At 49.8% G+C, this 26,559-nt stretch overlaps 2 protein-coding genes across 2 annotated transcripts; one reads left to right on the top strand and one right to left on the bottom strand.

The window, feature by feature from the left end:
- The first annotated feature begins 1,639 nt into the window (after positions 1-1,639).
- ALG1 (ALG1, chitobiosyldiphosphodolichol beta-mannosyltransferase) lies at positions 1,640-13,533 on the top strand. Its single transcript, XM_006913845.3, has 13 exons — positions 1,640-1,872; positions 2,828-2,905; positions 3,009-3,112; positions 4,169-4,317; positions 5,731-5,820; positions 6,231-6,341; positions 7,056-7,177; positions 7,353-7,391; positions 7,660-7,719; positions 8,438-8,548; positions 9,784-9,898; positions 10,795-10,870; positions 11,847-13,533. Exons 1-13 carry the CDS (start codon positions 1,665-1,667, stop codon positions 11,976-11,978), a joined length of 1,395 nt encoding a protein of 464 aa, XP_006913907.1. The 5' UTR covers positions 1,640-1,664; the 3' UTR covers positions 11,979-13,533.
- On the bottom strand, positions 12,655-26,185 carry EEF2KMT (eukaryotic elongation factor 2 lysine methyltransferase). The gene is made up of 8 exons (XM_006913846.3): positions 26,076-26,185; positions 23,823-23,882; positions 22,015-22,095; positions 20,725-20,826; positions 16,427-16,560; positions 16,049-16,344; positions 14,597-14,746; positions 12,655-12,924 (listed from the first exon to the last, which is right to left on the bottom strand). The coding sequence occupies exons 1-8, from the start codon at positions 26,169-26,171 to the stop codon at positions 12,824-12,826; spliced, it is 1,020 nt and encodes a 339-aa protein (XP_006913908.1). The 5' UTR covers positions 26,172-26,185; the 3' UTR covers positions 12,655-12,823.
- Positions 26,186-26,559: the final 374 nt, after the last annotated feature.

The following is a 26,559-nucleotide window of genomic DNA, read 5'->3' as shown; positions in this document are numbered from 1 at the left end:
GTGACTTATTGCAACCCACTGTCTCACAGTTAGTAGCAGGTGGTGCAGGGATGCCAGTGCCTGAGGTGACATCTTCAGCATCAGGTAATCCTGCCATTGTTTCAGCCTGGAAGGGGAAACAATACCTTTTGGACCTTTGGAAGAACTGACTTTCATGTGTTTCGTAAGTCAAGGGGGCAAGCAGAACAAGCAGGACTGGCTGGTGATACAACTACTCCTCTCCCTGGAGAAATGCCAATACCTTTTCCAACCGGAATTTTGTCTTCCAGGGCGAGGCATTTACTCTCAGTCTGTCACATGACTGAATAATAACTGTCATAACTGTGGCATCTGGCCATTATCCTCTTAGGTCATCAGAGCCAGAGGGGCTGTCTGAGATATGAAGTTCCCTCCCTTAATTTACACATCATGAAAGCCAATTAATTGAGTGACTTGCTCGAGATCAAGGAGCCCACGAGGCTGAGGTCTCCAGATCCCAGCCCCATCCTACTACAGAGAGTGGATCAAGCGGGCAGGTCACATGCAACTAAAGGCAGGGGCCTAGCTGGGAACTGGGAGATTAATGAGGCTGCTCACGGTTGGTGTCAGTCTGCCCATCCCTCTCATTTGTACATATTTATTGGTTCTTCCGTCCCCTCTTCAGCTTAGGTTTCAAGCCTTGCCTCTGCTACATGTTCATTAATGGTGTGACTTTCAGTGTCCTTATCTGTAAAAAGGGGAGTCACAGGGCTATTGTGAGACTCAAATGAGAAATGTGACAAGTCTTGAGTTAGGGTCACTGAGGAACCACAGCAACACAGTGCTGCCCTGTCCAGTGGGCACTGCCCTGTCCAGGCTTTTATCCAGGGAGGTCTTGTTTTGTTTCTTTGTCAAATGTGTGAGTGAGGCAAGTCTGAGGGCAGGTGGTGGCTGTGCTGGGTGCTCTATAGGTTCTGGAGCAGCTCCCAAGGTGGAGGCAATGGGGGTGGCTTCACCAACATGCTCACAGTGTTTCTCAGCAAGGGGACATCTTTCAAAGTCAAAAGGCTGTCACATGGACACACACTAAATTCTGTAGTGTGGCTACTTTGGGAGGTGAAATTGGAGGATTAGGGAGAAATGTACCCTCATTACTATAAATACTTAAAATCATTATGGTTTTTACTTCCTTCTTTGTCCTTTTCTCTATTTTAAATGTTTTATTGAAGTATACAACACACATCCTGAAAAATGAGTAAGTTTGCAGCTGGATGAATTTTTTCAAGTGGAAAATATTAGTTACCAGCACCCAGATCAAGAAACAGAACATGGCCCCGCCCCGCACCCCCCCATCATCAGGGTCCTTCTCACTCAATCTCAGACCCTCTAGACAGGTCATTCCCCAGGATTGTAACAGCAAAAATTAGTTTTGATTTTATATAAATGGAACCAGCCGGTATGTACTCTTTGGCACCTGGCCTCTTAACATTATGCTTATGAGATTCATCCAAATGGTTGTCTCTCAATATTTTGAAGTTACCTTAGAACTTTTAAATAAAATAGTCCTAGATCTGCCGACCGGCACTTGGGGAAACACAACCCACGCCCGCCTTCCCTCGGTCCACCTCGGGGGCTCTATACGCGGCTGCGCAAAGCGCGCTGGGCCCGCGGGAGCGCGGTCACGTGACTGCAGCAGGTCCGCCAAGATGGCTGCCTCCTGCGTGGCCCTGCTAGCACTGTCTCTGTTTCTGCCGCTGGTGCTGATGAGTGTGTGGAAGCGCTGGTGTCGGGAGCGCACTGCCCGGCATGTGATCGTTGTGGTGCTGGGCGATGTGGGCCGTAGCCCCCGAATGCAGTACCACGCGCTGTCGTTGGCCAAGCACGGCTTCTCAGTGACCTTCCTGGGCTTCTGCAGTGAGTGCCCCGGGGGCTGGGTGGGAGGCTGCTCTCTCAGCCTTTGAGTCGCAACTTTGATCGCCCTAGAGGGGCGGGGGCAGGGACTCCCTTTTTCTCCCTCCGCTCTCAGGTAGCTCTCCGAGATTGGGCGAGCCCAGTTCCGGGCTGGACAGCTGTTGCCAGATTTCTGCCCGGGCTCTGCTGGGTGGGTCTTTAGGAACAGCCAACTTTAATCGAGCGCCTGCCTTATGCCAAGACAGTGCTAAGCTAAATGAACTAATTGCATAGTTCTCATTTAATCCTCCTAGTAAGTAAAAGGACGGACTGGAACCCAGGTGCATGTGACTTCAGTGCTAATAACCACATCTCTGAGGCTACTGTTGTCAGGATGTGTCTGAGTGGACAGGCAGCTTATCTCTGCATTCCTCACCCTTAATGCAGAGCTCTGCAGGCAGATGTTTTTCATATGCGCAGCATGTCCAGCTTTTGCCCTCTGTGTACAGACAGGGTCAGGCGTGTCTGCTCCTCCATCTTCCACCATGTTGACATCTTTAGATAAAGGGTAGCTCAACTCCCTATCAGGGACAAGCAGGAATAGTACTGGTTGCCTTTGGTCCCTGTTTACAGCCAGCTATCCCAGGGTGAGGGGGTGGAGTGGGACTTCCTAGGGGTCTCCCTGTGGTGGGGTAATTCCACCATCCAGGGAATCTAGATCAATTTGAGGGTCTGTTATGTGCCAGACATTGTGTTAAGTAAAGATGGCTAAGATTCAGTCCCCTCCTTCTGTGGTCAGTCTAGTGGAATCTGGACAAGAATTGGCCTTATTCTCTGTTCTGGCTTTTGAGAAACAGAGAGCGTTTTGGAAAAGTCTTATTTTCCAAAACACTCTCCACTATTCAGCTTGAGCTGGAGGATCATCTGACTTTAAATTAGATTGCCCTGTCCAGTACATTAAAGGGGACATTCTTTTCAGACTCCAAACCCCACGATGAGGTCTTGCGGAACAACAGAATTCGGATTGTGCCTTTGACAGAACTTCAGAGATTTACAGGTAGGATGCAGTCGATTCCAGATTCCCTTGAATCTGTGTTTTGCGGGGTTGGGGGAATCTTCAGGAACTCCTTTGGTAGTGACAACTGTTTTCTGAATTTCAGTTGGGCCGCACATTCTTCAGTATGGAATCAAAGTTGTATTTCAGGCGGTGCACTTACTGTGGAAGTTGATGTGCAGGGAGCCAGCAGCCTACATCTTTCTCCAGGTATATGTCAGCCCTGCTTCCCTCTGTAAGAATGAATGTTAACCATCTTTTTTACTCTCCAGCCTTTTAAATATGCACAAGTTGGTAAATGAATTGCATATGAGTTTATGTGTGTATATAAACTTTTAAGAACATGAATGGGAGCCTATGTATATGTCCATTCTTTTTATGGTACCCCTCCAGTCTATTTTTCTGTGTTGTTACAGGTAAGTATTACATTGTACTTATTACATATCTAAGTGTTTTACATGTATTAAACTCATTTAATTTCTCACAACAATTCTAAGAAGTAAGTTCTTATACTACCTACATTTTAGAGTTGGGGAGACCTAGATCCAGGGAGGTTTTGTAAGTAGCCCATCATCACACAGCTAGGAAGTGCAGGAGGCAGGATTTTGAACTAGGTAATTAGTCTGGTCTTGGAGTTATGCTCTTATCCTCTTCCCTCCACTGCTTTTAACATACAGAACCACGTTTTAATTGGCTGCATTGTATCCTAGCATGTGACGTACCTTAATACGTTTATTTAGTTTTATCTTAATGGACACTCAGATTCTTCCTTTATTTAAAAAAATTTTAAAAAATTTTATAGATTGTGTGGCAAAGAGCATCAGTGAACATATGTAATTTTGCACGGGTTTAGTCTCTTTTTTGGGATAAGTTCATAGGGGTGAAAGTGCTTGGTCAAAACTCATGCACTTTAAAATGTTGTGGTGTGCTGCTGGATAGTCTTAGAGTAAGGCTGGGCCAATTTATACTCTACCCAAGGGGATACATACCCTTCCCCCACATCTGCACCACTACTAGCTGTTGTTAAGTGTTTTAGAGTTTCCATTCTATTAGGTGAAAAATACACCTCCTTGTTCTATTTTTTGTCTCCTTGATTATCAGTGATCCTGGACTTTTCAGGTTGGTTAGTTTTGTTTCTTCTATGACTTTTTATACCTTTTTTGGTGAGGAAGAGGGTCTTCTACTTATCGGTCATATACATGGCATTCAGTTTATTGTTGATGATGGTCTAGTTTCCTCCTGTTCATTCAAGTCTCTTTTCCCTAGAACCCCCCGGGCCTGCCTGCCATTGCCGTCTGCTGGTTTGTGGGCTGCCTCTGTGGGAGCAAACTTGTCATCGACTGGCACAATTACGGCTACTCCATTATGGGTCTGGTGCATGGCCCCAGCCACTGCCTCGTTCTGCTGGCCAAGTGGTGAGAGTCTGGGAGGAGGCTGCAGACACCTTCCCCAAACTGCAGTAGGAAGAAGGGCCAGTGCGAAGGCTCAGTAAAGCCAGTTTTCTGTGTGCTCTGTGGGGTAAGGGCAAGGTTGCGAAATTGGGCTGACGCTGGTTACACATGATGGAAATGGGCCTACGCAAAAGAGGGTGTTTGTTGGCCCATGAAACTGATAAGTCCAGAGAAATGTCTGACTTTGAGCTCGAAAAGGTTGTCCTCAGGACCCCTCTCATCCCTGTCTCCACACTCCCTCTTTGAGGTGTTTCTCAGGTTCTGGGAGCTCCCCTTGCTCTCCTCCCCTTGTTCTCCTCCCCTCTGCTTGGCTCCTGCTCACCTGCCATCTTCTGATGCCCACCGAGAGGTGGGGTTCCAGGGGCACCCACACTGGATGCCCAAATAAAGACCAGGGACTGCTGCGGGAAGATGGGGATATGGGTCACAGTCTGCTGCAGCCGATGAGACAGGGAGAGGGAAGAAAGGCCTGTGTGAGCAGGTCGGATCTGGAGCAGGAAATCAGTCATGTTCTGAGCCTGGGTATACAACATCTGTCTTGGTGGGGACTTGCAGCCTCAAGCCATCGGCAGCTTCGGCCTCTCCCCTAATGGGTCATTCCTTGATGGCAGTAATAGTGTTGGCGGCAGCAGCAGAAGTCATTAAGCACTTGCTGCATGCCACGCTCTGGCCGAGCCCTTTGTTCTATTCAGTCTATACTGTCCCCGTGTGAGGATGTCCTGTGATTACGCTCCTTTTCTGAGGCTGAGAAGCCAGTATACCACTTGCCACACAGCTAATAAGTTTGGTTCTAGGGCTGTCCAACTCTGGAGCTTTCTCTACCCTGAGTGAGGAGCAGGTCTTGATACACCAGCAGTGCTGAATAACTTAGAGTCCTCTCTCATTCCTCCTTTCCAGTTCTCTTTCAGTTCTTGCTTGTCATCAGGGCCCAAGTTTCAGTTTGAAGCTAATTTGTCATTAACTCCTTCCTAACTTTTTTTTTGCTAAACTCTCTTTGTAATGCATTGAGAGCATCCTCAGCCCCACAGCCTTTGCAGGGAACAGCTCAGTGTGGCTAATTTAATAATGGGACTTTATTTTATTTTTTCTATTTATGGCAAGAGAGACTGGATTTTTTTCTTCTGTAGCAATATTCGGTTTTCTTTAAAAATAATTGTATTTAACCTGAGAAGCAATATAAGTTAAAGAAAGGTGTGAAGAAAATAATAGCACAAATGGAACTCAGCACAAACTCTGGGGAGGTGCCTGGCAAGGGACCCGATTTAGGAGACCCCAGCTCTGCAGCTTCTTTTATATTGGCAGGTGTTGAGTCCCCTGGTGATTGTGGCGGTGGGGCCTGGCCAGGGCTCCCGGCTGACCAGGGATGTATCTTTTCAGGTACGAGAAGCTTTTTGGGCGCCTGGCCCATCTGCACCTGTGTGTAACCAATGCGATGCAGGAAGACCTGGCAGAGAACTGGGGCATCAAGTAGGTCCCTGGAGAGGCGAAAGGTCCCAGCGCAGTTGGCGCCAGCTGCAGTGCCTGTTGGCAAGGCATCTAGGAATCCCTGGGGGCCTGGAGATGGTTCCTGGGAAGCCTTGGGAGGAGGGGGCTGGAATTTCTTTCCTAGCCAGTCTGATAGCCCAGGCAATTTTGATGTTAGAACTTCTCTTTATGCTTCCCCAAGTAATTCAAAGCTTTTTTTTTTTTTTAAATGATGTAAAGCAGTGTTTTATTTGTTGTACTGTTTTTTTCCCTTTTCACGCCAGAGCTTCTTATTGTCATTGTCTGAGACTTGGATCCCCCAATCACCCTTTTTTTTTCTGGCTCCTCCTGAGTTTTCTGTTTCTTCAGCCTTTCTCTGCTTCTCCTAGAGTCCCCCAATGATCTCATTGCAGAGCTGTGACTGTCTATGACAAGCCAGCATCTTTTTTTAAAGAGATGCCCTTGGACCTGCAACACCGGCTCTTTATGAAGCTGGGCCACACCTACTCTGCGTTCAGGACCAGGTAGGTCTCCTGTCTTCTGTCTTCAACTGCTTTCGCTTGTGTTCACTGCCATCCTGGCTTCTCCCCCATCTCCTCCCTGCAGACCTGGGAATCCACTAAATCCAGCTAACTATGGCTGCAGGCCCACTGCCTATTCATAAATAAGATTTTACTGGAACGCAGCCCATTCATTCATTCATGTATTGTCCACAGCTGCTTTCATACTACAGCAATGGAGCTGAGTTTTGCAACAGAGATGGTATGGCCCCCAAAGTCTGAAATATTTATTCTCTAGCCATTTAAGGAAATGTTTGCCCTGTGCTAGGCTTTGGGTGTCTTTACCTTCCTGCCTGACCCCATGGCAGGGTCTGTGGACCTTGTGCTCTCTGGGGTGTCTCACGAAGGAAAGGCCCCTTGAACAGGCCCAGTTGTTTGCTCCTTCCAATAACTTGGGAGCCAGTTGGGATGTCACAGCATCCTCCTCTTAAGTCAAGGAAATGATAAGAACAGTAAGCTGGTGAAGGCAGGGGCTGAGTCTGTGTTATCTGCTGTTGTGACCTCAGCATCTGGCAACAAATAAGTATTGATAAAGCAAGGTTCATGTCTGTGCCCAGACCTAGGGTAGTAGAGTTGGCTTGGTGGCTCTGAATGTGGCCACACTCTGACCTTTGGGAGCCTCTGGGTCTTGCTGTGGCTGGAGATGGCATCTCACAGGCTCTGTCTCTGCCCCTTCAGCTCAGAACCCTCAGACCTGGCCACGGAGAGGTCTGCCTTCACGGAGTGGGATGCTGGGAGCAGGATGGTGACACGTCTTCGTGGGCGGCCGGCCTTGTTGGTCAGCAGCACGAGCTGGACAGGTCTCAGGGCCCTCCCGGGCACTTGGGGCTGAGCCTGCATTTCTCATCCCTGCCAGGCCTGTGCCTCACATGTATTCAGGGATCTCTGGGGTCCGGATAAGAAAGGGGAGGGCATTGAACTGGGTAGGGAGGCATCTAGATACCAGCTGTGATACTCAGTTTCCTTTTCTTGTAGAGGATGAAGACTTCTCCATCTTGCTGGAAGCATTAGAAAGTAGGTGTGTGGCTGTGAGCAGGACCTGGGCTTGTTAGGGGCTGTTGAGCTGCTCACCTGGCTTTGTGTGGCATCTCTGCAGAGTGTTCCTGCCCTGAGGGCTGCTGGGTGGGCCAGCCTGAGGGTGGTAGTGGTTCTGAGTCCCCATTTGGGTCATTGACTTGACCAGGCCCTAGATCTGAAAGGCCGCCACTTGGACAGTGATCTTACCCCTCCCTCACTTGACTAGCTGATCCTGCTTATCATGTGTTTATTTTCTTAAACTCAGAGTTTGAACAGCTGATCCTGGATGGAGAAAGCCTTCCCTCTCTGGTCTGTGTGATAACAGGTACCTGGGACCCTCCCTGTTCCTGTATTTAGCTTGGGGGCAGTGGAGAGGGCAGAAGGCACTGTTTTCCTGTGTACCTTCCCCATGCGAGGCACATGGTGTTCCTTGCCTCCTTAATCCTCACAGCAGCTCTCTGAGATAGGGTTTTCTACACCCACTTGACAGAAGGGAAAACTGAGGCTCAGAGGGGCCTCATGGCCGGGCATGAAGTTGAAATTTGAATCTCTCAGCACAACTTCAGAGATACTGAGCTTTCTACTTCTGCAGTGGTTTCTAGGCATTTTTTTTTTTTTTTAAACAAAAGAGGCCACTGCCTGACATAAAATTGCCCCCAAAGTGGTCCAACGGCAAGAGCACGTCCTTCCTCCTGGCCCCTGGGCTCCCGGAGTGGCAGGAGCCCACTGCATGTGCTGTGCTGCCTGAGGTGCCTGGCGGAGCACGGGGACAGTCTGTGAGAAGCCGTATCTAGTTGGCACTCTGGTGCCTGGTCAGAGTTTATTCTGGCCACATTCACAGCCTGTTTGGTGCAGGTTGCCGTGGCCTCAGCTGTCAGGGTGAACATCCCTGGGGGTTGTTTCTGGAAGGGGCTGGATGGAGGCCTCTTGGAGCTCCGAGTGCGGGCCTCCTGCTGACACCTTTGCAGGGGCTTCCGAGGCCTGGAGCCTTGGGATGAAGCCAGAGATGGGCCCAGTAAGGTGACTCCAGTTTTCTCTGCAAGGCAAAGGGCCTCTGAAGGACTATTATAGCCGCCTCATCGGCCAGAAGCATTTCCAGCACATCCAGGTCTGTACCCCATGGCTGCAGGCTGAGGACTACCCTCTGCTTTTAGGTAAGAACACCTGGCAAGAGGCCTACAGGAGGGGACCGAGGTTTAAAAGGGAATACTTTAGGGCAGGGGCCAGATTTTTTCTGAAAAGGGCCAGATCGTAAATATTTTACCAGCTTCCGTTGCATATTCTTTGTTTTTAGAACCCTGTAAAAATTAAAAGCCATTTTTAGCTCAAGGGCCATATACACACAGGCCTCAGGCTGGGTTGGGCCCTGCTTGGCGCTGCTCTAGGGGCCACCTGGGACAGGGAGAAGCCGGTCTGCCAAGAACCTGTCAGAGGAGCTCTTGGCCAAACTCCAGGAGATGAGGCATTTCCTGGTGTTCCACTTTCTTCCTGCCTCGTGGGCCCGGGAGCTGTTTGCCAAGAGATTCTGTGAGGGTTCTATCCTCTCAGCCTCCATGCCCTCAATTCAGTCCTGCTCTTTTGTTCATGCAGAAGGGCTGGGCCTGGGCTTGGGTTGGCGCCCACCGTGCCCCAAGTGTGGGAGGGCAGTGCAGAGATGATGCGTTAAACGGTGTTGATTCTCCCAGCGAGAACGCCCTCCCCTCTGTCTCTTCCCGTCATCATTACTCCGGGGAGGGAAGAATTGGCTTGGTGCTAATAAGTCTCTAAACCCTCATCTTCTAGCAGTCCTGGGCAGGGGGCCTTTGGTAGGCAGGCGCTTCCAGCCAGTATGTAGTGATGTGAAGTTGTTTATTTGGCTTTATTTTCACAGTGACAGCTGGTTTTCTGTTGGGTCTGCTCTGGGTTCTTTTTCTAATTATTGTGATAAAATATATATAACAAAGTTTGCCATTTTTACCCTTTTTCCATTTTTAAGTGCACATATGACTCAGTGGCATGAATTACATTTACGATATTGTGCAGTCATCGCCACTGTATATCCAAGACATTTTCATCAACCCAAGCAGAAACTGAACCCATTAAGGATAATTGCTATGGATTCTTTTAAAATAATTTGTGGTTAAGTAGAAAAGGGGTCTGTTAAAATAAAAATGTCAGTGATAGGCAAGTAATTTTCAGATGGGGCCAAGTGTTCAGGAGTGACAGTTGGGAAGCCCTGCTGTGTCCCTGCCCCTCGCCAGGCTGCTTGGCCAATTCCAGCCAGTTGTATGTGGAGCTGAGAGCGTTTTCCACGTTTCACTCCTCACCAGAGGTGTCGATCCACAGTCCTTAGGGGATGTGTGGTCACAGGGCCCACAGCCAGTGCTCTGACGACCTCCTCACCCCGCAGGGTCAGCAGACCTGGGTGTCTCCCTGCACAAGTCCTCCAGTGGCCTGGACCTGCCCATGAAGGTGGTGGATATGTTCGGGTGCTGCCTGCCCGCGTGCGCCGTGAACTTCCAGTGGTAGGTGTGGAAACGGAATCCTCCCGGAATTAGGGGTCAGGTTCTCAGATCAGCAGCTAAGGGAACCAGCATGGCCAGACCTGCCCTGGCACTGCCTCGGAATCAGGCAGCTTGGCCAGGTGGCCCCAGGAGTCGGAGCCCTCGGGGTCCTTTGGGCGGGCTGAGTCCCACTGCAGGAGTTGGCTTCCACTTAGAACTCATGTTATATGAAAAATATGTGTCCTAAAATGTCAACCCTAGGCCTGTGCTCAAAGGATAGAATGACGGCTGGAATTGCCTGCACAATTTACAAGGTTTTATTTCTCTTTCTGTCCCTTTTGTTTGAGCTCATTTACTTGAATTCAGACCAGTTAAATGAGTGTAGTTCTCTGTCTCCACTCTTCCTGGCAAAGATGGGCAATTGGAGAGGGCAGTGTTATGGGTTCTAGAGACAGTTGCTCTGAATGGGGAATCCAGGATGTTAGACCCTCTTGCGAGCTGAGCTCTGCACGTTGGGATCAAAACCCTTGTCACCTAGAAAAGTCACCCTTAATGTGCTAAGCCTACCTCCAGTAGAGTTGCCTTTTACCTTTTCTGCTGTGTGATTAAGAAAAAACACAGAACCCACCGAGCATGTTCTCACTAAAAAGAGCACATAGCAGAAAAAGTCCAGATCCTAGTTCACTGCCTCTCTGTCCCCGAATTGGTTTGGGTTTTTGATGTGTATCTATCCACATATTTTTTCTTTTCAGATGTCAAATCTAAGAACAGATTCACTGAAACCAGACTGACTGACTGACTGTCCCTGACCCCTGGCTTAGCCTTCGGGTGGGGGGCAGTGGCGTGGGGCTCTGGATGGGCACCACGGGGTTCTGGTCTCCAGGCCGCTCTCAGGCTTTCCTTGATTCTCTCTGCAGCTTACATGAGCTTGTGAAACATGGGGAAAACGGCCTGGTCTTCGAGGACTCGGAGGAACTGGCGGCTCAGCTGCAGGTAGCTGTGGCTGCCCCCATGCCAGGGCTTGCAGGCTTTGGAGGCTGGCACCGAGCCATGCTGCCATGCTCCTTGCTTTCTGGGTCTGGGTGTAAAGCAGTGGGAGGGAGCAGCGGTCCCAGAGGCCGGGCCTCAGTGGGCTCAGGGGAATTAGGGCATCCCCCCCTCTGCTGTCTGGGGTTACACCACACAGATGATGCACAGGTGGACTGTAGGTGCCACTTAGGGAGTGGCTGGATCTAAGGAGAGAGAGAGGAGTGAAGGGAGCTTCCTGGACCAGCCTCGCAAGATGGGCCGGAGTCTTCAAAGGGTACTTATTATAAAAAGTAATACATTATCATTTTTGACAGTTGAGACCATGGGCAGCAAACTTTCTGAAAAGGCCCAGATAGAAAAATCTGTGAATGAAGGTGTGGCCGTGTTCCAAAAAAAACTTTATTTACAAAGAAAGGTGGAGGGCTGTGTCTGGCCTACAGACTGTAGCCTGCATACACCTGACTTAGTTTAGCAAAACTGGAAAGAACACAAACACCCTTGTTCCCAGCACGTGGGCGGGACAGTGCTGGGCCGAGGCCGAGGGGTGGGTGCTCCTGGTGGAAGGAATAGCACGGCAGAGGCTGGGGGCTGCTGCAGGGCACGGTGTGTAGATGGTGAACACTGCAGCTTGGCTGCCATGTCAGGCAGGGGCGGAGTAGGAGATGGAGCATGGCTGGGGCATGAAGGCCCTTGTATGCTGGTGAGGGAGGGGGCTTGTTGGGGCTCAAAGCCATTTAGGCTGATTCAACAGGCTGAGTGTAGAAGCTGGGCCAGCCAGCACAGGGATGTCACTGGAGGCTCCTGGACATCGGTAGTGGGAGTGTGGCCGCTGAGGGAGGTCCTGGCAGCTGGTGTTTGGAGATGGGGCTGGAGTCTAAGCTGTTGGGAAGGAGGTGGGCGGAAGTGGTAATGAGGGAAGTTCTGGTCATTTTTATTCTAGATGCTTTTGTCAAAGTTTCCTGATCCTGCTGGCAAGCTGAACCAGTTCCGGAAGAACCTCCGGGAGTCTGAGCAGCTTCGTTGGGACGAGAGCTGGATGCAGACGGTTCTCCCTTTGCTTATGGACACATGACTCCCCCCACCCCCAGCATGTCTTGATGCTGGAGGTCATGTAGGAGACTGTCATAATGCTGTGAAACCCTCCCTGCTCTTTTCACCTCCCCCCAGAAGCCTGGCCCACTTCCCTCCTCTAGCCTCTTTTAGCTGCTGCCCAGTCCCTGGATACTCTTTAGAGCAGCGCCTCCCAGTGGACAGAAGCTGAAAGGACAGCAGCAGGGCCAACCTACAGAATGAAGTTATTTTAATGAAGAGTTTGTGGCCCAGGAAACTGGTTCAGCCTGGTTTCTTCTTTGGAGGCCCTGAATCACTTCTTTTTAACCCTCTTCTTTGAGTCTTTTCTTCCTCCCAATTTATTACTTTTCTGTTATTTGCCTGGGCCTCTTCAACATCTCTTTGTCCCTGCTTTTGTCTACTGGTAACTGCTTTTCCCAGCATCTGCTCTTTCGACTTCCTAGTATTTTGATCTCTGCCTTAAATACAGGCACCGCAGCCCACTGCACTGTAAGAGCAGAGATGTGTCACGCGTATTATGGGCTTAGCTTTGTGAAGGATGTTTGTCCAGGATGGAGAGAAAACATAATATGTTTTCATTTGCACAAATGAAATGCTTATCTGAGCCAAAATTTTCATTTCTGACTTACGGTGATTTGCTTAAGAACCAGAACTGTTGACAGAAAGGGGCACCCACGCACTTGAACAGTTTTTTATTTTGTTAGAACAGTCTGTGGTTCCTGACTTGGAATTTAACATCCTTCAAACATTCAAGTCCAATGAAAGTTTTATCAGCTTTCCCACATAAAAATTCCTTCTGGGACAGGGATTTGATTTTCATGGTGATCTTCAAAGACGTGTATGAACCTACAGTGTTAGTTTCAGAATCACTGTCTCTGAGTGCTCTTCATAAGGAAACAGTTTCTGGTCGTGGCGAGGCACGGCTTCCCATGGGATCCCAACGTGGCCTGGAAACAGAGCATATGTATCTCAGGATGGCGGAGTTTGGGGACAGGATGTTATCCCATCAATATGGGACAAACTTGGAGGTGGGGTGTAGGGGTACAAACCACAAATTTCCAGGCCCCATCCACACACCTAGAATCAGCCTCCAGAAGTGGGATCAGGAACGACAGCCACATTTGCCACCTCTGCCCACCCGGCCATGCCCATCCCTGGTAGGTCACAGCCTGTCTGGGTTCCCTGTTGCTCTCTGTACCTGTCCTCCACCCTGTCACTGAGTTTAGCTTGGGAAGAGCCAAGATTTGAACCTGCTGTGCGTGACTGCTCAGCCTGGACCTCCCCACAAAGGCTGGACACACATCTGAAAGGGCTCCTGCCTTTTTCATGAGTGCAGATGTCTGAAGAGCTGTTGGCGAGGATCTTTTTGTCATCACAGATTTTTGATGAATGAAAAAGCTAACAATTATAAAAATGATATGTGACAGAAGTATAGAAGTGTCTATAATTCTGCTGTCCAAGTATAACCTAACTAGTGTATATTCCAGATTTCCCCCCATATGAATAACATGAAGATGGTTATTTTTTTAAATAAAAATGTGCTTATACTATCTATATATGCTGTTTGGCACTTTCTTCACAGAATATACCGTAGATATTTTTCCCATAAGTATCTGAAGGACTTCACTCTTATGAGGCTGCATAGCACTCCAATGAGACCCGGCACATGCGGGTGGGCTATGGGGTTGTCTGTGAGTAGAGGCTGCTGCAGGTGGGGCTTTGCTTGGGAAGGCACGGTGGGTGGGGGGCAGTTTGGGGCAAACATGGGGTCCTGTACAGCTGCCAGGCTTCGCATTGGAAGCCTTGGTCGGGCCTGGCATGTGATGGGGATTGCAGGGTGGTGGTTGTGCAGTGGGGGTTGGGTGGACAGTATGAGCCAGCTGCCTGGCTCCTGTCCTTAGCTTGGGTAGCCACTTAGCCTCCCTGCACCCTAGTATTTTCATGGGTGAGATGGAGGATGACAGCCCACCTCTCCCAGCTGCTAGAGGTTCTAAAGACAGTGCCTGGCCTGCAGCAGTGCCAATTCAGGGCTGTGAATGGCAGACCCCTCCCTATTCTAAAGTTACCCCTTGTTCTTCCATTTACTGGGTACGTAATCCAGTTAATAGTGGCTACCGTTTTCCCAAGTGCTCCCTGCGTGCCAAGTCCTGTCCACCTCCCAAGTGTACAGTTTCCACTGTACAGATGACCAGGAAGCAGTGACAGCTCAGCTCCACCTGGATGGGTGGTAGGATCTGCCTCCAAAGCTTGTGCCCAACTGCCGTGTGGCCAGAATCTCTCATCTACCCTGACACCACTGGCATCTACCGTCCCTTCCACTTTACAGACAAGGAAACTAAGGTCCCAAGGCTCTCGAAACCTGCTACAAACGGATGGTAGGGCCGCTGGTTTCATACTGTGAGCTGCCCCAGAACCCACTCCCTAGTCCCTGCCTTCTCTCTGCCCTCCAGGGTGGGGGTTGTCAGCCCCACAGTGTCATGTGGTCTGGGGCTTCCTGGTTTGTCTTCAGGGCCTCATTCCCTTACTTCCCTGATTTCTGCCTCACTGCAGTCCCATGTGGCCCTGAAGGTCTGGGAAGCCTCTCAGAGACAGCAGCCCATTCCGGGGCCCCGGGCTCACCCAGCTCGGTGGTGAACATCTGGCACGTCTCCGGGTTGCGGATGGTGAAGGCAACATAGGCGTCAGGAGCCCGCTGGTCCTTCTGGCAAGCAGAGAGCCTCTGCAGGAGCCCGACCAGGGAGAGGATAGTTTCTGGGCAATACAGCACATCTGTGATGAGAAACCCCAGTTTACTGACAGGGACTCCCTCTAGGATTTAGGACTCCGGAATGGAGGGCGCAGGGTTGTGCCGACCTTGGCAGCAGGGTGAGGGCCTGGAAAGCAGCACTTCTACTAGATGGAAAGAAAATTACGCAGGTAAAAAAAACCCTTAGGAGAGGAAAAAAAAAGCGGCTGAAAGACACTGAAATAACTGGAAAATATCACTGCTGTTCCTTTAAAAAAAATCAATTCTTTGCCTATGGCCTGTTTAGAAGACACTTAAAGCAAACTTTGACTCTGCTTCAGACTTCCTGTTCCCAGCAGCCTGCTGCTCTTTTCTCTGTGGTGTGGCCACCACCTGGGGGCATGCTGCTCAGGCTCTGCATTTCAGCCACTGTGGGCCCATGGACGTCAGGGCTGTGGCCCAGGGTCAGAGGCATAGCACTATTACCAGACAGCGGACAGGGTAAGCTTGGCAGAGGACAAGGGGCCTGTTGGTGGTTGAGGCAAATGCCCCTTCTCTCAAGGACCCTGTCCGTGCACTAGTATGTGATGGGCTTATCTGCCAGAGGCTTGTCTCTGAAACATACCAGGGCATGCACCTAAGACAGAGACATGCAGGAGCCCTTCTCCTCAGGGACATGTAGACACATGGTGATGACACAGAGTGGAGGCAAGCCAATGGTGACAGAGGTGGGGGCACATAGAGATTGTTTCCTGATTCCAACACCACTATGGTTGGACCCTAAGCCCGTGGGTGCCCATGACACACAGAGGATCAGACACGGTATTGGGAAAATCATGCTATTCCTTGCAGCCCTGAAAAGACAAGGCTGCCATGGCCATTTCTGCCCCCGCCCACAGTGTGAAGATGGGCTGCTCTAGCTATTCATAGCCCCTAGCCATTCATTTCGGTTCTAGACGACAACTGAGCGGCCCGCCTCAGGCTGCTGGAGAGAGACATAAAAGTCTATCTACTGCCTGTGGCCTGGTTAACAGGTCAGGCTGGCTTGGCACCCTGGGGCCTGTTCTGTTCATCCCAGGCCTTGCTGGGAGGAGCCAGTTCACTTATCTGATGGAGCCATTACAACGGGAGTGTGCATATGGCCATTTTCTCTAACAGAAGGACTATGGCTTTAGGGCACTCACTTTTTGATGTTGCCCTGGAGGCCCAGAATGACCCTTCCAGAAGTCTCATCATTACCTGCCTCTGCCCCCAACGGTGTCCACTGTCCCCATCCCTGAGCTGAGAGCTGAGTAGAGCCACTCTCAGTGAAGCCGCTCACTCCACTGGCCCGGGCTAGGTGGTACCTGCTGCGATGACAATGTCTGGCTGGAAGGCAGCGAGCTCAGGGGCTGTCACAGTGTCCCAGTCCAGCAGGGCCACTGTCACCCTGGGGTTCTCTGAATTGTGGGTATCGTGTCCTTGGTGCTGCACAGGGGTGGTGGCGTCTGGCTCCAATGAGAGGCTGTTGAGAAGGATGTTCCCTTGGAGCTGCTTGAGGACACGGCTGTGACAGTCACTGAAGACGTATGCTCTGGGACGGCACATCTTGCAAATGGCCAGGCCTGTGAAGCCAGCTCCACTGCCGAGTTCTAAGACAGTCCTGGGTGGGAGAAGGGGATGTGTGTCCGTAACTCTGCCAGGGCAAACCCGCCTTGGTGCCCTTTCCTGTGCCCCAAGGTCACCTGTGAGTGAAGACTGCTGGGTTCTCTATGGCCCATTCTGCGAGGTACAGTGCAGCATTCCATGTGACCAGGCCGGTGGTGCCGTGGGAAACAATGGCTGTGCTTTCAGAGAGCGTGACCGAGTCTCCAGAAGGCTGGAGGTGACAGGGAGAGAGAATTAATCCAGCCACCAGAAGGCAAGGAGCTGGCATTAAAAAGAAAAAAAAATACAAGTGGATGGTTAAACAAACTGATAAGTCCATGTCACAGAATACCACACAGCAATGAAAAAGAACAAACTACTAACACGCACACCAGCCTGGATGGACTGCAAGGGCATTACGCTGAGTGAAAAAAGCCAATCTCAGAAGGTCACCTACTGTGTGATTCCATTTATCTAACATTCTCAAAATGACAGAACTGTGGACACAGAACAGACCAGTGGTTGCTGGGGGTCAGGCTGGTGGGGAGGGGGATGGGTATGAATATAAAGGGGTGGCTTGAGGGAGGTATTTGTAGTGATGGAACGGCTCTGTAACTTGACTGTGGTGGTGCCTGTGCGGATATCCATGTGTGATAAGTGATGAAGAATTACGCACCGGGCAATACAGCACATCTGTGATGAACAACCCCGGGTTACTGACAGGGACTCCCTCTAGGATTTAGGACTCCGGAATGGAGGGCGCAGGGTTGTGCCAATGCTGGTGTCCTGGCTGTGAAGCTGCATGAGTGCCAGGTGTCCCCACTGGGGGAAACTGGAGAAAGGGTACATGGGACCTCTCTGTACTATTTTTGCAGCTTTCTGTGAATCTATAATCATTAACGAAAAAAAGTCACAATTCTGTTATCATGAGCTATACGTGAAAAATCTTACTGTGGAGAATCTTTATGAATTCAGTATTTGGAGCTAGGGAATTCTGTGGCCTTTGGAGTTTCCTGTCACTCCCAATGCAGGTGGAGGCATGTGCTCCAAGGAACATGCAGTCTTGAAACATGTTCTTCAACCTGGGCCGCTGAGAATGGCACCCACAACATGCAATCACCTAGGGGGGTTTCCTGGCTGTCTCTGAGTTCCTGAAACTCCTGTAGGGGGTTCAGGTTTCTGGAGTTTGTGAGCATTCATTTGTTCATTCATTCATCTATACGTTTTTTCCTGGGCATCTACTACGGGTGCTAGGGATTTACCTGTGACCAGATAACTTATTCCTGTTCTTATGGAACTTACATGCTAGCAGGTAATACAAACCATAATAAATAAACAAATTATTTCACACAGTTATTCAGTGCCACGGATAAAAAGGACATGATAGTGGAAGACTGGGGCCGGGGGGAGGGCGCAGATCTGTTTCAGATAAATTGGTCAGGGAAAGCCTCTTTGAGGAAGTGACATGTGACCTGAGACCTGGGTGAAAAGGAGAAGTGAGGCATGTGAGGTTCTGGGGGCAGAGAATTCCAGCAGAGCTGGTGCAAAAGTCAGCACTGTGGTTGGTAAGTTCAGGGAAGATGATGATCAGGGAGCTGGAACATTGGTGGGTGGGAGGAACCAGACTGTGGAGGAAGGCAGGGGCAGGGCATGTGGGGCAACGAGGGCCACTTAAGGAATTAGGACTTGAGTCTGAGTACACAGGGAAGCCACTGGTGGGTTCCGAGCAAGTGAGGGACATGATCCGATCTGCCTCTTAAATCTGGAGGGTCCTTCTGAGGGATTTGGGGAAGATGGGTGCAGTGCAGTTTTGAGTCTTCCTGAATCCCCGCACAAGAACAGACAGAGAGTGAGACATGGACATTCACAACAAAACTGGAGAGAGAAGAGGGAAGCTATGTGGCACGTGACACACGGAGGACAGAAGAATCCAGAGCCAATAGGCATTCACTGGAAATGTAGGGGCCAGCCAAGAACAGCAGCAATACCTAGTTGGGAACTTGCCTACCCCAGTCTTGGCACATATGGGGGACCCCGGGTGAGGGCTGCATGGCAACTAGAAATACTCAGAAATGTGTGATGACAACAGAAAACATCATTTCAGAAATAAAGACCACTCGAAGGAACATGAAAATGAAAACAAAACAAAAAGTAAACTCGAGAGAAGCAGGAGGTGAAAAAGAGTGATTTTTTTAAAAATCAGAAAGAAATTAAGGAAGAGATAGCTATGGGCTGAACTCTGTCCACCCAGGGCCCCCATTCATACACTGAAGTTCTAATCTCTAGCACTTCTGAATGTGACCTTATTTGGAGATGGGGTCTTTGCAAAGAGAATCAAGTTAAAATGAGGGCATTACAGTGGGCCCTAATCCAGTAGGACCATGTCCTTTTAAGAGGATGACATTAGGACACAGAGACATGACAGAGGGAAGGTGATGTGAAAAGACTCAGGGAGAGAGGCCTGGAACAGGTCCTTCCTGCACAGCCCTCAGAAGGAACCAACCCTAATAAACACTCTGGTTTGGGATTTACAGCTTCCAGAGCTGTGATATAATAATTTTCTTTTGTTTAAGCCACTCATTTTTAGGTACTTTGTTATGGAAAAAGGAATCAAAGAATAAATAGTAAAAATTATATAATTCAGGAAGGATTCCTGAAAAAAAAGATTTGAAATAAATATTGAAGGAGTACACACTGTACCTGAGATCACTAGCCCAGAACAATCAACTTCAAGACATTTGCTAGTAAAATTACTGGACTTGTAAGAAAAAAATCTTTTGGCCATCTAAAAGGATATGTGGCATAAATGGGGAAGGAAATTAGATTATCATCAGGCTTTTCCACAGCAATGCTTTATGCCGAAGAAAATGGAGAAACATATTTAAGAGACTCAAGGAAAGAAAAATAGCATACTTTGAGCTTCATTAAGGACACAATTTGTAATGAAATGTACCTTTTCCAGGGATGGTAAGAAACCAGTTCACTAAGTTGAAAAGGAAAGATCAAGCCTGCATCTTCTTTTTCCTCTATGAGTTGTACCAGTGGGTAACTAAACAGTGGATGAAGGGCAACACCTCCTTATAAAATTTCTCCAGTTAATGAATGGAAACAAAATAATGGAATCGAAAAATCACCCTTTTAAATCAATGAGTTAATGAGTCCTAGCTCTGGGCATCCATAACCACTATCATTAAAAGCAGCAGTCCCCAACCTTTTTGGCACCAAAAAGGGACTGGTGCTCCTATGAGAGCCCAATGCCTGATGATCTGAGGTGGAGCTGAGGCGGTGATGCTAGTGCTGGGGAGCGGCTGCAAATACAGATGAAGCTTTACTAGTCTGCCCACTGCTCACCTCCTGCTGTGTGCCCCGGTTCCTAATAGACCATGGACCAGCACTGGTGTGCGGCCGGGGGATGGGGACCCAATTAAGAGGGTGAACAATAGATGTGATGTGCCTCCTAGAACGCCATATTGTGTTGTCACCAAAGGGATCAAACAGATATGAATCTGAGTGGGCTTCTGAATCCAGACATCAATTTTTGGGAAACAGGATGGAGGAACAACTTGAACAGCACCATGTGTGTTCAACCAAAAGCCAGCCTGAGGAAATCTGTCCAGGCCAAACCACTAGGGCTGTTCAAGAGAGGCACTGCTGGGAAAAGAAAGAGCTGGCGGGTAGGGTACCTGCGGACGAAGGAAGACTTCAAGCCAGATCACTTAATGGACAAGACAAAACACGGGTGTCCAGAGGTGGACAGGGCAATGATAAAACCTGAGTGGTCATACCGAAAGGAAGGTGGTGGTTATTTTTGTAGGAAGGGAGGGCTGGGATGGGTCAGATGGGGCCTAGTTGACTGGCTGCCAAAGTTCAGTCCCTCGACTGGAGTGGCGGCTACCATGGTGGCCACTTGTAACGATTCAATAAGCTGTATATTTTTTTTGTGTGGTTTCCTGTATCTATGTTCTATTTTATAGCAAAAGACTAAAGACAAACAAACATCCAAGATCTCTCTGGCTATTGGATACAGAATTGGTTTTTGTGGGGTAAGAAGCCAGAAGACCAGTCAGAAGGCTGAGACATTGGTTTAAGGTGGTTAGGACGGTGGAGGGTAGAGTAGGGGCGATTGCTGTCTTATAACACCCATCCATGCTGCGCAATTACTGTGATCTCCTAATTTAACCCCCAGCCACCTCGTAAGATAGGTACTGTTCTGTGTTGAAGTGCTAAGTTTACAGATGAGGAAACTGAGGCTCAAGGAGGTTAGCTGATCTCACTCAAGACCACAGAACTGATGAGTCAGGATTTGAACTCACAGAGGCTGACTGTAGCCTGTGTTTTAATGCTGTGCAGAGGTGGCCGTTTGGCCTGTGTGGGGAGGAGGGTGCACATCTCCTACCAGTAGATAGCTCCGATGGCACTGGGTGGGCTCCTCAGCTGTCAGAACCTCCGCCAATGCCTCGTACAGCTCGTCCAAAGGCTCCGCGTGGATAGCTTCATGCTGGGGGGTGGGTGGAGCAAAAGCTTCAGCAAGAGCATTAAACTGACCCACATGAATCAAACAAAGGCCCTGTCTACTTGCTTTCACTCTGACTTCTAAAAATGGCTGGAAAATTTTCACGAAATTTGGAGGGGTGGTTTGGGATGGGCTGACTTAATATATGCCACCTGAAATAGAAACAATTCACTCAGTGGGGGCCCTAGGATATCTCAGAGACGTTTAGTGGAGAGCAGCAGCAATGGGATTATGTGAGAGCTGCCATGTGACAGGGACAGAGAGCTCTGCCCTTGTATCATGGTGTCCTGGGCTAAGAAAACAAATGGTGCTTTTAGGTGGGCCCAGGAAAAAGCCACAAAGACAGGCACTCCACAACATGGGGTGTGGCTTCATCAGTGGGCATCCTCCTGTTGTGTGCCTCACGGGGGTGGGGTGGGCAGCATCATGTGGCCGCGTTTCTGCTGGTAGTGCCAGGGAGACATGCTGGTGACTGCTAGATGCGCCGTGTTGGTGAGAACTGGGGAGGGCGGTAACAGAGAATCCCGGAAGGTTCTGTGTGCTAAGCCTGGGCGAGGGGTGGCTCTTATGCTCAGAGGCTGACCGCATTGTGTCTGCCACTGACCATTGAAGTATCTATCGCCTCTCTGAATTCCAGTCTAATGTGAAATCCAGCAAATTTGGGCTCATTCTTAAAATCTGTCCTGTATCAGTCAGGAAAAGAGCTACTCCAGGTCATTCACTGGGGAGAAGACAGTAGGAGAACCAGTTATAAAGGCACTGCATGACCTAAACCTCCAATGGGGACAGTGCGGCAATCCATAGATTGGCAACAGCAGGAAACTGTGCTGTGGCTGGCAGGACAGAGAGAAGGTAAGGTTTCCAGAGCTCAGGGCTCTCTGGGAGGAATGAGAACCCGTACAGGAGATGCGGCCGCTGCCAGACCCCTGGAAGCAGAGGAGAAATACCCCGGCCTCTCCTTCCCTCCTTCCCTCCACTGCCTCTCACTGGCTGAACCAGCAGGGAGCCAGTTGCCTGGCGAGCCCCCTGCCATATGGGGGTTTGCAGAGCAGGGAAAGGGCATGGGATAGATTTGAGCTCCTACAGGCAAGCAGGGGCAGAGGGCCCACTGCTGGAGAGCAGCCTAGTCCTAGATGCTGTCTGGATCCTGGATGGAGAGTGCCCACTACTGACCTTTCTGATGAGCTCCGAGAGAAAGCACCGGGCATACTTCACCGATGGTGGATGCTTCACACACAGAGGATGTTTCACGGTCTGTGACAAAGGACACAGGGGTTGCTGAAGAGACTGGGCCTTAAGTCTTCCATGAGCTTTAAGTGAATACAGGATAAACCCCTGTAACTCATTCCTTCAGCAAAGACATGAAAAGACACAGGGTTCTGGTTCTAGGTGACTGTCGTGCATCTGAAAGAGTCAGTCTTAAAAATAAGCCCTTTCCTAAAGAACATTCACTACAGTAGTACAGGCTGTGGCAGGGTTTCTAACACCCATTCTGGGCAGGAACAGGAGGCATATGGACCCAAGCTAACACCCTGCTATAGATTGAATGAATGTCTATGTCCCTTCCAAATTCATATGTTAAATCCAACCCCTATGTGATGGTATTGGAGGTGGGGCCTTTGGGAGGTGATTAGGTCATGAGGGTGGAGCCCCCATGTATGGGATTAGCTCCCTTATAAGAGAGACCTTATAGAGCTCCTTTGCCCGATCCACCATATGAGGACACAGTGAGAAGATGGCCCTCTATGAACCAGGAAGTGAACCCTCACCAGACACTGAATCAGCTGGCACCTTGATCCTGGACTTCCCAGCCTCCAGAACTGTGAGAAATAAGTTCCTGTTGTTTATAAGCCACTCAGTCTATAGTATTCTGTTACAGCAGCTGGAATGGACTAAGACACACCACTTTCCTGGGAAGCCAGCATGAACTAGAGGTTGCAGTGAGGACAAGTGTGGGGTTTTCTGGCTCCATGGAAGAGGAAGGAGTCCAAATGGTGGGAACAAGGCAGATTTGGCACCTGTCATCCTGGACTCACATCCCAGGCTAAGGAGATGGGTGAGAGCCAGACCGAGATGAATGCTGTGATGGCCAGGACAGAAGAAGACGAGGGCTCTGCCTGGAACATGGTGGGGGAGGAAAGGGACTCTCAGGGGCAATACTTCAGTGGAAATCTACAGAAGCAGAAAGCAGGGGAGCATGATCCAGGCAGAGGGGACGGCTTGTTTAGGCTCCAAGGTGGCCACAGCCTGGCATTTGGGGAAGGAAGGCAGGGAGACAGAATACATGAGAGCAGGGGCTGTGTCATGGGGCTTTTGGCTGGAGAGACTCGATTTTACCCAAGGTAACAAAATACCCACACGACCCCAGACAGAGTGGTGGTTGCACATATACTCTCACCCATATGCACCTTAGAATAAAAAACCCACCCCTCAAAAGCAGGGGCCCATCTATATCTAGAAAAGAGACACGAGTGGGTGAGATTTGCCTTATTTTTCCCTTAGAATAAAAAACCCACCCCTCAAAAGCAGGGGCCCATCTATATCTAGAAAAGAGACACGAGTGGGTGAGATTTGCCTTATTTTTCCCTTAGAATAAAAAACCCACCCCTCAAAAGCAGGGGCCCATCTATATCTAGAAAAGAGACACGAGTGGGTGAGATTTGCCTTATTTTTCCCTTAAATGTAAAGAAGAAAGCCTCTGAACAGCTAGTAAATGCTAGATGTTCCCACAGCTGTCAACTCTGTTTTCTCTGTGGACAGTTTAAAAAATATCCCCAATTCCCTCCTCTCAAGCAGTTCTTTGTATATTCTGATATCTTCATCTAAGAAAATAAAAGAGCCAGAGCTCTCTCAGGTGCTACCCCTCAAATGCAGAGTCTTTTTTTTTTTTAAAGGATACAACTGCACCCACTGTGCTTGTCATGTCCTCAAGGGCAGGTAGGGAGGCTGGTGATGTGCCCCAGTGATTCTGTGATTCTTACCTTCTGCAAAATATCCAGCAGCAGCTCAGAACCCGAGTCTCTTAATTTCTCTTCTAGGCTCTATTCAGAGACAGAGGGGAAGAGAGAAAAATCTCAAGGGCATTTTCATAGGAACATTAAACATGCAATAGGACATGTTGGCAAAGCATTAAGTGATCTCTCCCCAGGGACCTGGGCCAATTGGAAGCGTTGGAAGCAGAAGCCACGAGCGGCTAAAAGCCTGACCTTGACAAGTCCCAGGTTACACCTGGATGAGTTGGAGAAAGATGTGAGGAGACAGACTCTTGGCTTGCATTAGCCCTGCTGCTTAGCCTCACCTGGGTCACAGATCAGCTCTGTAGCTGAACTGGTCAGCCAGAAATTAGTTAGCCACATCAGGACCTGATGGGTTTGCCTTGGACTTGACATCTGAGTTAAAATGGACATATAGAATGTGCAGCTCCCAGGTCCGCTATATTGTTCTCCTAAAGGGGACTCCAGCTTGGCATTGAGCTCAGGCTCCAGACACAGGTAGATTGCTGTGCTGTGACATGGGGCAAATAACTCCATTTCTCCAGAGCAACCTGTCATGCCTTAAAAGGACTACTGGCCTGGCCTTAGCCTCTCTATCCTCATCTGCCACCTCCCCCGTCTCATCTCTGCTTATTCCACTCCAGCCACACTGGCTTCCTTGCAGCAGCTTGATCTCAGTGGCAGAGCCTTTCTCCAAAGACGTCCCATGGCTGGCTGCTTTATTATTCAGGTTCTGGCTCAAATGTCCCCTCTTTCAGGAGGCCTTCCCTGACTTTATAGCCACTGTCATCCCTGGTGTTTTCTCGCTTATTTATATACTTGTTTATTCTCTGGCTTTCCCATCTGAGCAGGGCCTCAACTGTATACTGCTGATCCTGATGCCTTGCTCATGGAAAGCATTCAGCAAATATCTGGTGATGGAATAAAAATACTAGCTAATACTTACATTCACTTACTGTGAGACAGGCACTGCCTCAGGTGCTTCATATTCATGTACTCCTAACAACAGCTCTATGAGGTAAGCATCATTATATCCCGTTTTACTACCAAGAAAACTAAGGCACAGAGAGGTGCAGCCACTTGCCCAAGGTCACACATCTTGTATAAGATTGGGCCAGGATTCCAAGCAAGCAGGCTGTCCCCCAGGTCTGGGCTCGCCACTGCTGCACTCTTACTTCTTTTCTAGTCAAACAACCTTTGTGGTCAAACACAATGAAGTTATAGTACCCACCACATGGGTGTTGTGGTTCAGCCTAAGTACACATTAACATGAGCCTGGTCCAGAGTAAGCACTCATTTCATGTGAACAATTCTAGTCAGTATTGAATTGGGACCGATCGAGGCTGTTGAGAAGGTTTAAATTTGGGGTTAAAAATGTACATATTCCTTTCTGACCAGAAATGAGCTCTTAGAATGCTAAATGGTTTACGTTAATGAAATACAAATGACTAACCACCACCCCTTAAGATGGGGCAGACTGGAGGAGGAATACATACCCAATATGAGTCATTCCAGTGACCTTACTGCACACGAATTATAAAGGAGGCAGTGTCATTAGGGCTCCTGCCTTGGCAGAAGGAAGCTACTGCCACTCTTTGCGATAATGGCAGGTTCCCAGGGCAGGGGAGGTGAGATCTTTCATCCCTTTTCTGGTCAGCTTTGTACCTCCCTATCTCTTCTATCAGAGGTTTAAGAGCCTCAAGCTGACTCTGAGACAATTTTGTCCAAAGCTGATGACACAGATGAGAAAACCCAGGTGTGTGCGTGTGTGACCTGGTCACTGCGCTCATTGCAACGTGGTCTTCTGCTGTCCTGAGGACGTTGACTGTTTACATAGGCAATGGCAGCTGTTACTCAATGGCCAGGATAATGAACGACTAAAAAACAAAGTCATAAAATTATCGTGAACTGTCCTAAAAACTAGAGTGAAAAGAGATTTGGGAGGAAACCCTGCATTCCTTCAATTCGCAGGACTCAAGGCAGTTCAGGGAGGTAAGGGGCCAGAAGAGGGAGCTGATGGCGGGGTGCAGGGTGGGCCTCCCAAGGACGCGCAGGTACATCTCCTGCTCCCCACTGCCAGTCCTCGCGGTCCTTGGCGCACCCGGCGGACGAGGACCTCAGGTCCTGCCGCGGCACCAAGGGAGTTGAGGCCGTCGCGTGGCGGAGGGGGCGGATTTGGTAGCCAAGGCCTCGACCGTCCCCAGCCGCCCCAGCCCGACCTTCGCGCGCCCCACCACACACCTGCCAGGGAAAGGAACGCAGCCCGCGCGTCGCCAGGAAGCGGCGCTCGAAACTCCGCAGCAGGCGCGCTGAATCCACGTTCTCCTCGCGCGCCATGGCTGGGCGGGGCCGCGGCGTTGCCCGGGATACGAGACGGAAGCGGGGCGGTTCCCAGAGGAGGCGGGGCTTGAGGCCGGTCAGGGGGCGGGGCCAGAGGCGTGTCCGAGGGGGTGCGTGGGATAGGGGGCGGGGCCACGGCATCGGCGGGGCGGAGTCTGGGTTTGGCGCCAGAATTGGGCTGCGTTGAGTAGCGAGCCCTCCTTGGGAGCGTCCCGTGAGGCTAAGGGCCAGGTAACGGTTCTCGCTGTTCCTTCACCTTTATGAGGGTCTTTTTGTCAGGGACTGCCTCTGCGGCCTTATCTTAGCCCTCTGCGCGTCAGCGCCACCCCTCTGGGACTGGGCAGGTGGGATCCTGACCGCCCTCATGGCCAGAGCTGTTGTCGGA

Source organism: Pteropus alecto, unplaced genomic scaffold (genome assembly GCF_000325575.1).
Source record: "Pteropus alecto unplaced genomic scaffold, ASM32557v1 scaffold44, whole genome shotgun sequence".
NCBI classification, from domain to species: domain Eukaryota; kingdom Metazoa; phylum Chordata; class Mammalia; order Chiroptera; family Pteropodidae; genus Pteropus; species Pteropus alecto.
The sequence above is the reverse complement of the archived record's forward strand: the minus strand, read 5'-3'. Positions and strand labels throughout refer to the sequence as shown.